The following is an 11,809-nucleotide window of genomic DNA, read 5'->3' on the forward strand; positions in this document are numbered from 1 at the left end:
CTTGAAACCTAGAAACAGTAACATTTGCAATGTCCTCAAACAGTACCTATCAATAATCAATTTAAAAATTAAAAATGTTCAGAATCTCAGGAAATGGAACTAAATCTATTAAAATCACCATATTCTCATGCAGATATCATTACCATTAAAAGAAATGTGTTGAGAGGAGAGTTCATCATATGGCACAAAGGCAGACAGGAGTATCAGAGACCAGAAAGGGCTACTAATCCTGCTGGCCCAGGATAATGAACCCTACATTCCTAGAAAACTGCAGAATCATCCAAAATTAATAGGAATATGATTATACAATCTACAGAAAAGCTTACTGGTGATCTTTGTGAGCATTCAGCTGACAGTCCCGGCATGTCAGGGTGTCACAGGTGTCACAGAACAGAACGAGAGGCTCAAGTTTATGGACAGAGCAGTAGATAGTCTTCTCCCTCGCCTGCGATTTAGAGGAGCCTCAAGAGAAACAGTAACAGAATGGTTACTTATGTGGACAGTTTGGCTTGCAGGGACTAAGGATATAGGAGATGCCAATGTGCATATGAAAATAGCTTACTTCAGTGAACCAAGTTTAGTAAGGTTCAAAGGATGTTCATTACTTTTCTCAGCCACAATTATTTGTATGCCTTATCTGTTTAGCATACCCCACAAGTCAATTTTTTCCATACCAGCCTATGTGATTAGGATCATGAGGCTTTCTCTTTGTGTTACTGCATACCTGTGGATCGGACTGTATGGTCCTTAGTGTACTTCACTCTCTGATGGGCCTCCACACATGTCTCACACAGGGGCTCTTGGCACTCCACACAAAAGCTGGTGGCAGGGGCATTATCTTCACAGCTAGTGCAACACTAATAGGAAAAGGCTATTGATCAATCAATCAATTTTAAAAAGCAGGTCTCATCCCCAGCTCTGGAGATGTAAAATAGACAAGTCACATTCAGAAAGTAAACATTACCTGATTAGCATCTCTAGCATCACCAAGAGCTTCAGTGTCACCATCCCTCAAAAAGTAATTCTCCACAATGTCTTTTAGATAACACTGATGCTTGCAAACTGGGCAGTCAACCACTGGGGGATAAAAAGGAAATTTGAAATCTACAGGTGTATAGAAAAAAAAGCACTTCTTTTCAAATACCATTCTAGCCACATTTTCAGGAACTTTACATACATAAGATGGCACCTGATTGATTTACCATTAAAATCAGCGCACTGAATTGAATTTGGAAACTAACTTACTGGCAATCAAGGCTCAGATAATTATTATATTAACCCAATATGTGAAGATCTATGCAGAATTATGCTCACACCTTTTAGGAACAGGTAAGTGAGTGAGTGGGGGAGCTTGCTTGCTCACTCTAGATGGATTCTTAAATGTAATAACATCTAGTGATTGATCAATATTTTGTATTATGCCAAAATACTGATCATTTTTCCTCATGCCATTTATTCATCTTTCTATAAATTTTGCTTATAAATAGTCAGAATAATATTGCCACTAATAACATGATTACTTATACTTATGTCACACCCCTGGCTAAAGATTTCCTGCTAGAAATATTTGGGCCCAAAACATGACTAAAAAGGGTCCAGATAATCAGTTTCCACCAGGATCGTCTGGAGTTGCAATGCCATCTCCTTCTCAACCACCTTTCCTAAAATGGGGAGATGGGAGACTGGAAGAAAATTGTAGAATGGTAGGGTCTAGTAATGGTTTCTTGAGTAGGAGTATTATGCTTTGCTGACCAGGGCCTTGATCAGAATACACCATCAGTATTAAGCATCAGGGATGCCTTCCTCATGTGGACCCCACTCTCTGGCTCCTGTTGAAATGTCCCCTGTCCATCACCATTTGGATGTAAGAACCTGTCCCTTGAGACCCCAGAGATTTCATCCCCTGCTAACCCTGCCTTCCTGTTAGATCCTGGTTTACTTATATTTGGGTCCTTCCCCCCAAATATACAGTCCAGATACTAGCAGCCAACCTGGGAATGGTGACAGGAGTTATAGCACTCCAGCATTTGCTCTCAACACAAAGGGCCTCCAACCCACTTACCCCTTCATCCAGGTGTGTCCCCCTCACTGGACTTTCTCAATGACCAATAGGAGGGCACACAACTCATTATTCAAATTATCACTGCAATAGCTAGTATCTTCCATACACACAACCTTGACCATCAAGAATATATGCACATAATCCAATAAAAAAGACAAGTCTACAGTTTAATTCTTCTCTTCTAAAATGAGTAAGTGGAGATGTGGCAAATAAAATATAAATAAAACTACAATCAACTATTTCAGGATGGTTTTTAAACTGAACTGCTTCTTGTTGACCAAAGAAAGAATCCTTGCAAATAGTTCATTGCTATATTGTTCTGAGAAATCCTTTTACTCCAACTTTACAGGCGCCTTTTTATATAATCTTATCAAGTGAAAATTTGATAACCTTCCAGTTATTGCCTTATTTTCCATACTTTTGGCCTTGAATTAGTAGAAATAGAAGCAGATATCTGGAAAGTTATCTTATTAGTCCTAAAAACTAGTATTTCAGAAAAGGTCAGACAAAAAGGCAAGTTAAATAAATAAAAGCAATAAAATAAACAATATTTTCACTTGATAAAATTATATAAAAATGTTTTAAAAGCATATTCAGAGTTCAGTATTTCTACTTTCTATATCTGGCCTGCTTATCTGTTTATTAAATTGCAGGCCCCAGCAATTAATTCTTTCAATTTGCCTCTCATTTGTATACCTACCTATTAATTTATCCGATAGTGCAGGCTCCAAAAAACAAATATATTTTTTCTCCCCCTCCTCCTAGTCATTTCCTTATTCACTGCTGTTACTTACTATCCAAAGTATCTTCATCATCATCAGACCCAGCAACTTGCATCAAGTAATCTTATTCTTAGCCATTTTACAAAGAAACGTTTATAACAGGGCTTTCGTCATTTAAATTCAAAAGGAATCCTCTAAAGGTTTTTCAAAGGCAGTATCAGGAAATAACTCATTATCAAATTATAGTATAGCACCATGAAAATCTGTGATAAAGTTGCAATTTCCATGCCAAACCAATTTTGTTTTAAATTTTCCGTAGGGAAAAAAAGTTGTTTGGATCACATTACCCACGTCGCCTGATGTTATCTGATCTAGATCCAATTAAAATCATTTGGATTTATTGAGCATAACAATTATTTGCTGCCATAATTTAAATTATCTCATGAGTTTGCACAAGTCTGCCTCAAACTTTTTTTACACACAAATAACATTTACATGCACATGCATGAATCTGTTTTATCTCATTGTAATATGTGGTTTCTTGCTAAAAAGACATCTTGCTCTGCATCCTCCTTGAAATTAGCAGTGGCCCCATCAGAAATGATGGCATTCTGTACCCCAAGGTATTATGGGGCAGAATTCAGCAAGGCAAAAAGCTGCATTTTTTATAGAACCAAGACAATAAATTCTGATAGGATGTGTATGCATATATCATGTATACAGGATTTCCATATCAGAAAAACTATCCAGAAGTAGAAGACGCCCTACAGATGTCTCATATACCCAACTAATGAACCAGGCTAACTAGCTAATAGGTACTCAGAAGCAGCTTCATATATTCAATATAAGCAAGACAGACATTATCCTTAGAAAGTAACCAAGATTTGTATTTAGCATTACTACGCAAGAATAAGTATCTTAGAATATGGTTGAACATATATCAAAATAATTTGTTAGGTTTGTTAAGATGTTAATGTAGAAATTGTTTTGCCTGAGAGCAACTTTGCTTTAACACTCACTCACCTGTCTTATTCAGTTACACGCATTGCCCTTGTTTGAAGCATATGAGCACAAAAGGTTTCCATAGGGCTGAGTTTACAGTTCTGGGACAAATCTACCTACATCAAAATATACTGAACTAGACCTTCTATCTTAAACAAAAGTCTGAATCTTCCAGGAAAGAATAGAAAACAGCTGCAGGTAGTATATTTAATTATGCAAATTATTTTAACTCCATCTTATTTTGCTCTCATTTTCATCTGTACATACTTTAGTATATTAGCTCTAAATAGAACAAAAGAGTGAATAACATTATTTCACAGTCTGTTCTCAAGTTTCAGTTCCAGATGACTTACACTTTATTTTCTTGAATATTATCACAAAAAGGTTTAATTGCTTGTCAGCCAAGTTAGCATAATATGAGGAAAAAAATCTCCTGATGTGTTTACCCTCTATTATTTCTGGAGACAGGAAAAAAAGATTTAGTCTTTTTTGTGTGCTACTTTCAGTACCATTTACTCTCACTAAAAGGTCTTCTCCCGTGTTTCTCATTGTTGGCAGCTTGAACATGTGCAGACTTCAACTCCCAGAATTTTCCAGCCAGCATGCTGTCAGAGGAATTGTGGGAGTTGAAGTTCACGGATCTTTAAGTCGATTGATCAAACACAATCCTGCAAAATCTCAATAGAAAAATAGTTAAGTCTTAACTTCTCTTATTACCTCAAAATAGCAACCCGCACACAGCTTTTAGTTAAAAGAGAAATGAGAAAAAGGTGTTTTTCTCATGCCATGCACAATAGAAAATGGATACCTTTTAAAAAAAACCTATACAAATCTATAGCCTAGCCTGAGGTCCTGAGAGATTCATCAAGGGAAGATACAGTCCCTGGCAGGAGGTAGCTATTGATCTGAAAATGGTACTAAGGACATATTGTACAGTTCTTGCCTTGCTATGGCTGCTGTCAGATAATCGACTCTCATCAAAACTGTTGGAGAGAGTTCTTTAGACTTCTATTCTTTCCCATTCCTTCCAATGTAGATAAGTTATTTTTATGGGGATGCAATTAAAGGGCCAACACCAGAATCAGACCTGACATTTGAAGAACCGGGAAAAGGGGGGGGGGGGATAAACTGCATTGCTATATTGGTGCTTTTTTCAATTTCTTGCTGCTTTCCACCTATCAGAACGCTATAGTGACTGACTGATCAGCCAGTCTGCTACAGTAGTGCTCTGGACAAATGAACATGTGGCCTTTAAAATCTTAGCCGTCTAACTGTGCCAGACATCTATTCATTCATATGGGGGGGGGGGGGTTGGAAATTTTGACAACCAATATCGAAACCCCCACCATTTGCTAGCTTGCCAAGGCAGGGAGCCTGTCTGGAGGAGGGAAGGCTAACTACTCATCTTATCTTCTAGAGACGCCATCTCAAGGACAAAGCACTGGGAATGGAATGCAAAGGGCTGTTAAAGAGACAGTTTCCAAAACAATTTATTCAAATTCTATTGGACAATAAGGGACTTGCAAGGGGGAGGAACTGAAGTTTCTAAAGCAATTTATTCAAATATTCTTGGACAATAAGAGACTTGCAAGGGGGAGGATCTGGGGAAGAACTGAATGGGGAACATTAACTGGGAAAGTTTGGTTCGAATTTCAGTTCTAACTCTGCTATACTGTAATCTACTTGGCCTTTACTAAAGCAAACCCTTCACACTAAATGAAGTAGAGGATCGTTCTTACTTAAGGGACCAAATTGGGGCAGGACTGGCGAACAGTTTGGTCTAGTGGTTAAGGCATCCGGCTAGAAAGTGGGAGATTCAAATCCTGCCTTAGGCATGAAAGCCAGCTGGATGATTTTGGGCCAGTCAAGTCTCTCTCAGTCCAACCCCCTCCCCTGTTGTAGGGAAAATAGGAGGAATGGGTGTTGGATATGCTCCCCACATTGAGTTACTTATAAAAATAAAGGCAGGATATAAATAAAGCTATTTTTTCAAATTCCACCTTTATTGTTTTTAAAAGTAAACTCAAAACAGTGAAATGCTAACAACTCCTCCCTATCCCCCATAACTACCCTGTAGGTGAGGTGAGCTATGCTGAGAGAGCAATTGGTGCAGTCACCAGTCAGTTTTCATGTCCAAGGTGGGACTAAACTGTTTCTTGGTTTTTAAGCCTGGTGCCTTAACCACTAGACCAAACTATTCTGAAGATCTTTTGGGGTTTCTCTTCCCCACCCCCCTTTATTTATAAGGAAAGCAATGTGTTTCATTCAGCAATGCAGATTTTTTTTCACTCAAGCAGCATTTCAGCCAAGACTTAAAACAATTATTACATCCTGTTTCTCCTCCACTCTCCTGCTGCCTTTCCATCTCTTTTGTGATAAGGAGGCAACAAAACAATGAATTGATTTATGAAGTTCAAGCATTTCTAAGTTAACTATTTTTTGCCTGTAGTGTAGTTAGTTAAATCTGTACCGTTAGTAGCTATTTGTAAGCCCACTCCCCCACCTCCATTCTCTTAAGAATTAAGCAGGACATTAATTATACTTGACAGGCACTTTGGACTAGTAGGACTTTTGTGTTCTTTGATCTTCCTCTGGAAAATGATCTCACAATGGATTATCTTCCCACATGTTGCTTGGTCACTTCCTTTCTTCAGTAGCCTTCTGAAATCCTTCAGCAATTAGCCTGACTCTGGAACAAGTTTGTCTTCAGCAGTTAAAGTTACTAATCCATTATGATTTGCCAGCCATCACTTCCCAAAAACCCCAAACAACCTAGCCAACTCTTCCTGCCAGCACATGATCCCCCTTTCTCTTTGTCTCTACTCTTATACCCATAATTTTTTGTGTGTCGAAAAGCTTTTTATCTATTATTCTCCCAGCCTGTCTCCACTGTAGTTATCAAAGTTAAACAAACAATACAGTGCATGTCTTGGTGAAGGTATGGCAGGATTGCAAAGTTTTCAGCTGCTGCATTCTATCTTTCTCTCTTACACATACCCACACAAAATTCAAAAGAATAAAAGGATCAGGTGTGCATGATCTTGCCTGTTGTGACTACTATACGAGGACTTTCCCCCCTCAATTCTGCTCCTACTCAAAATATTAAAGTTACACAAAAATATTGGTTTTGGGAGTTACTCTATACTTTTACATACACGCCCCTTAAAGCCCTTATTCAATTGCAATAACCTCCACCCTCTTAATAATCATATATGTTGGCCAGCCAATTCAATGACCCTTAGAGGATTGTTTAGTATATTACTCCTTCCAGTACAAACGTGCCTTTGCTGACCTAGATGAAAGAGAAAGAACACATTCATAACACGTCATATTTTAAATGTAAGTGTAAATGTGCCTGATGTAAGAAGCAATCAAATCTGGAAGATATATTACAAGTGGAATGGGAATCAGAAAACTGAACAAGCTCAGCTCAAAGCCGCAGCACATCAAAGACAGGTCTCTATGTTGCCCAACTCCTGCTAAAAGCCAAAAATGCAGACTAGGTGTAATCTAAGAAATGCTACAGAACTTCAGGTTGCAAATTAAATGTAATTATAATAAGATCATTCAGGAGTTATAGCCAGTGGATGTTTATTGGGCAGATCCACTAGTGTCATATCACATCATCACCAGGACTTCATTGGTTATCAGTGTTTTCAAATGCAGCTCTAAGTAATTGTATAAAGCTCTATATGGCTCTGGGGCACTTACCTAGGAAATTATCTTGCCACAGGCAGAGTCTGCCCTGTGTACCTTTTTGTCTGCTGTAAATTATTCAAACAGAACATTCTTTACCTGCATTTTGTCATTTTAAGGTGTATTAGGAAAGACTTATGTCACCTTAGCCCACTGCATGAATATACCAGGCCAAGCCCGAATATGGAAATTGTATTTTCTTTCCTTCATGAATTCAAGAAAATATACATATCAGTCCTTCCAATCTCCCCACAATAAGCCTGTAAAATAGGCAGGGTTGAAAAATTATGATATATCCAAGCGTTTCCACACTCTCAGCCCAGTTCTGCTAGATAGCCTGTCACTCCAGATTTTTGAACTTCTTCATTTATTTGGAAAACTAGCATCCAGCATTATATCTGCAGTGTGCTCAATTTCCCAGAAAAGGAGAGATCAGGAGCATGCTTGCTTGATACAAATAGTCCACCCAGCAGTTTTCTTTTTCCATCCAAGTAAGGACTTAAATATTTTATACTTTCACTGCATACAAAGAGGATATTTGTGTCCCGAAGACTTCATTTAGCACTATAGGTAGTCCTCAAGTTATGACAATTGAGCTCAAAATTTATGTTAAGTAAGAGATTTGTTATGTGAGTTTTGCCCCATTTTACTACTTTTCTTACATTTCTTAAGTGAATCACTGCAGTTAAGATAGTTAACACGGCTGTAAAGTGAATCTAGTTTCTCCATTGACTTTAGGTAGCAAAATGGGATCACATAACTCCAGGACAATGCAACCGTCATAAATGTGAGTCAGTTGTTGAGCATCTGAATATAAATCACATGACCGTGGGGTTGTTACAGGGGTCATAAGTGTGAAAACTTTTTTCAGTGACGTTGTAACTTTGAAGAGTTACTAAATGAACTGTTGTAAGTCAAGGACCACCTCTATATGCAAGCCCTTAAGTTTTCAAAAGGTTCCATAACCCATTTTGAAATTTGGACAGTCTTGGGATTTTTTAATTTTAACTGTCAAGATAAAAGGTAATTAGAAGCCAGATTCGAAGTTAGTTCGACTCTCACCAGGCTCAAGGTTGACTCAGCCTTCCATCCTTTCTAAGGTAGGTAAATTTGTATAAATATACAAAAGTATGAAGGCTATTGCTTAACGCATTGTAAGCCGCCCTGAGTCTCTGGAGAAGGGCAGCATATAAATCAAATTAAAAAAAAAAAAAAAGATTAACATTAGAGAAATGAAAAATGTTATAATGCAAACGTGGGAATGCATGCCCATATTGTGCTTATTTCTGGAACTTTCTGTTTCATTCTGGTTGCACTGAAGACTAATTTTTAATGGCATTATAATCTGTAGAGTTAACAAACCAATAAACAAGATAATGAAAATTTGAGCATCCTTCCAGTCACCAATAAGCCATTAAAAGGTAATATGACTCGTTCCAATGCAATCCTCTGTTTGAAGAAAATCTCCATTCATGAATCTGCAATTACATAGTTTTAAACTGAGATGGATTTTTAAAAATTGGATGCTTTTTTATTCAATTAACATAACTCAGAAATGTAACTAAAAATGAGAGTCTAAGACTGATGTTGTTAGGGCTTGACCATGCTACCTCTCATGATATATCCAAAATACATGGTATTTTCCTCTTTAGGCCAATGTTTTCCACTAGTTTTGAGATACATTAAATCTATAAAGAATACATGATTGCCATCCATTATCTTTTAACAAATTTGAGGTGACCTTTGCTGACTGTGAACAGAGATACATTTGGGAGTTTTGGGAAACACAGGTGTGTTCAAATTCCTCTGATCATTGACCACTCTTTACCATCAAAACTTTCTTTCCACAGCAGTTTGCCTGCCCTATTTTTAGAATTCCTTAGATATCCATCACTTCCCCACTCCTTTCTTTTGACGCCAACTTCTCTCCAGGCTTCTAAAAGAGAACAGATTTATTTTATTTCTGGAAGAGAGGGACAAGTTGATACTATTCTACTTTAAAACAGCATTCTGAAGTATATCTTTACATTTATATGCTATAGCATTGTTTGCTTGACTACAATATATGCCAGATTCAATCATCTCTCCAGAAAGTAGTTTTCCCCAGAAAGTAGTCACGCTTTTAATTAAACAAGAACTAGATATGGCAGGAGGCCTCCTTCTTTCTGGGAGTAAATCTGGTCCTGAAACCACTCTTTATTATTATTATTATTATTATTATTATTATGCATCTTGGGAGATGCTCAAATGAGAGCTGGACAACGAATCTTGGGCCACTCTGCTGGATAACACTGTAGTGTGAAACAACCCAAATCTTTTGTCAACTAAAGATTTGGGGGGGAGGGGGGCTTGATTTTCTTTTCAGACAAAAATACAGGAGATAAAAATCAGGAAAGAACTGAAACAAAATAATCATTTATTCATTCTTTAAAATTCCAATATTTCTGATTAGGCAGGCATACAAAATGCCGAAATATACTCATTAAAAAAAAAAGTATAGTAATTTAACTGCGATTTCGCAAGCAATATAAATTTGAGGAGGCGGGGTGGCTGCCGCCAAAATACAATGAATTAGCTAAAAGACGGGTTTGCGATTTTACAACCCGCCATGTGGTGAAAATACAACCAGGTGCAACGGATTAAGAAAGCTACTTCCTAAAATGCATTGCGGCGGACACTTCCAGAGGTTTTCACCCTGTTGATAAAAGCAGCCTTACTTAAAAGGGGGGGGGCCCTGTGGCCTCCCCACTCCCTCCCCCATCCCCTCCCGGGCTCCACTTCTCGCGATAGGCGCTCCAAAGCTGAGCAAACTCGACTCGTCGGAATGCGCATGGCCACGCCTCTCCGGCTGCATCCCCCGCCGCCATATATCCGTCCTTCCCGCGGGGAAGCAAATGATTTCTCCCCCCCCCTTCCCAAGCCCCCTTTCCTGCTTAAGCAAAAGCAAGCTAATGCAAAGTGCGCCCCACCCCCACCGCAACAGGTTCTCTCGCTAAGAAAGGCTCACAGCTGAAAGAAAGATCCAAGGACGAGACTCATCCATCCCCCGCCTCGTGCGTGCTTTTCCCCACCATCTCCCGCCTTCGTTCACCGCCCCTTTTCCCTTTCCTCCATTTTTTTCACACCAATCTTACAGGCGTCCAATGCACAACTACTCGGGGGGCCCTCCCACCCCCACCCCACCAAAACCCACAAAATAAAAAAAACCCCACCCTTTAGGCGCGGGATCCAACCCGCGGGCAAGAAGTGCCTCCAAGCCCCATCGAGAGACAACTCTCTGGTGCTGCAAGCAAACAGCGGGGAGAACAGGAAAATAATAAAAGCTCTCAGCAAGAGCATGTTTGCATCTCCGCCCATTGCAAAACCTTCCCCCCCCCTTCTTTCTCCCTTTGCAAAAGAGGGCCAGCATTCCTCTGCTTTTCCAATAGGAAAAGAGATTCCGGGCTCTCCCCTCCCGGAGCTCGCCACTTCTTACCTTGCCCATCCTTGTTGTTGCCGCCCGAGACGGTCTCGACTTTGATGCACTCCTTGCAGACGGTATGGAGGCAAGGGAGGAGCCGCGGGTCGCGCTCGGAGCGAAGCCGCTCTCGGCACACGCCGCATTTCTCCAGCAAGTCGATTCCTTCCACGTTGAGCGGAGCAGACGAAGAGGAGGAGCGTTGCTTGTCCCCGGCGGCGCCGCCTCCGCCGGCTTCCGCCGGAGTAGAGACCGTTGCAGTCCCAGAGGCCGACATCACCGTACCGGAGCTGCTTCTGCTGCTTCTACTAATGATCTCCGGCACCAAGCCGAAAAGCCGCGAAAAGGTTGGCGCGTGCAGGAGTCGGACCTCGCGAGCCTTAGAACCGCTGGGACCTGGAAGGCGCTGCACGCGAGGTCTCTAGACAACGAAAGCAGCGCGCGCAGCTCACCGTCACAGAAGGAGGCCTGACCCTGTGACTGCTCGCTCGCTCGCTTCGGTGCCCCTCCTCCTTGTGCCCCTCCCACTTCGCCGACTGAACCACGGGTAATTTGAGGCGGGGGGGGGAGGGAGAGCGGCGGGGACTTGGGCCAAGCTGTTTAAAGAAGGGTTATTTTTCCTGCCTTTTTTTTTTTACTGTTCTCCGCCCAATTGGACCGTATCTTCAGAAAGGGTGTTGCGTTACAGATAGACGTTCAACCCAACCAATAGTCAAGGACTTTTTTTTTTTAAGGAAAGTTCAAATAAAGGAGAAACAGGTATCTATCCAATGGGATTCGAGTAGATTTGTTTAGATTTTTATCGGAGAACAAATCAGAAACGGAAAAGGTCTAGGTTCGCCTTTTAGAAAAGGGGTTGGTCATAAGGTT

The 11,809-nt window shown here is 40.2% G+C and overlaps 1 protein-coding gene across 2 annotated transcripts in view; it reads right to left on the reverse strand.

Annotated features, from left to right (window-relative positions):
* The window catches only part of TRIM28 (tripartite motif containing 28), a 29,570-nt gene extending 18,149 nt beyond the window's left edge, over window positions 1-11,421 (reverse strand). For both annotated transcript variants that reach the window (XM_034423135.3, XM_034423134.2), the window contains exons 1-4: window positions 10,958-11,421; window positions 965-1,077; window positions 725-857; window positions 327-462 (exon numbers count right to left, since the gene is read on the reverse strand). In XM_034423135.3, the coding sequence (XP_034279026.1) occupies window positions 327-462; window positions 725-857; window positions 965-1,077; window positions 10,958-11,216 (641 nt within the window). In that variant the 5' untranslated portion in view covers window positions 11,217-11,421. The remainder of the gene's footprint in view (window positions 1-326; window positions 463-724; window positions 858-964; window positions 1,078-10,957) is intronic.
* Window positions 11,422-11,809: the final 388 nt, after the last annotated feature.

Source organism: Pantherophis guttatus, chromosome 4, assembly GCF_059756535.1.
Source record: "Pantherophis guttatus breed Tessera chromosome 4, ASM5975653v1, whole genome shotgun sequence".
Lineage (NCBI taxonomy): Eukaryota > Metazoa > Chordata > Lepidosauria > Squamata > Colubridae > Pantherophis > Pantherophis guttatus.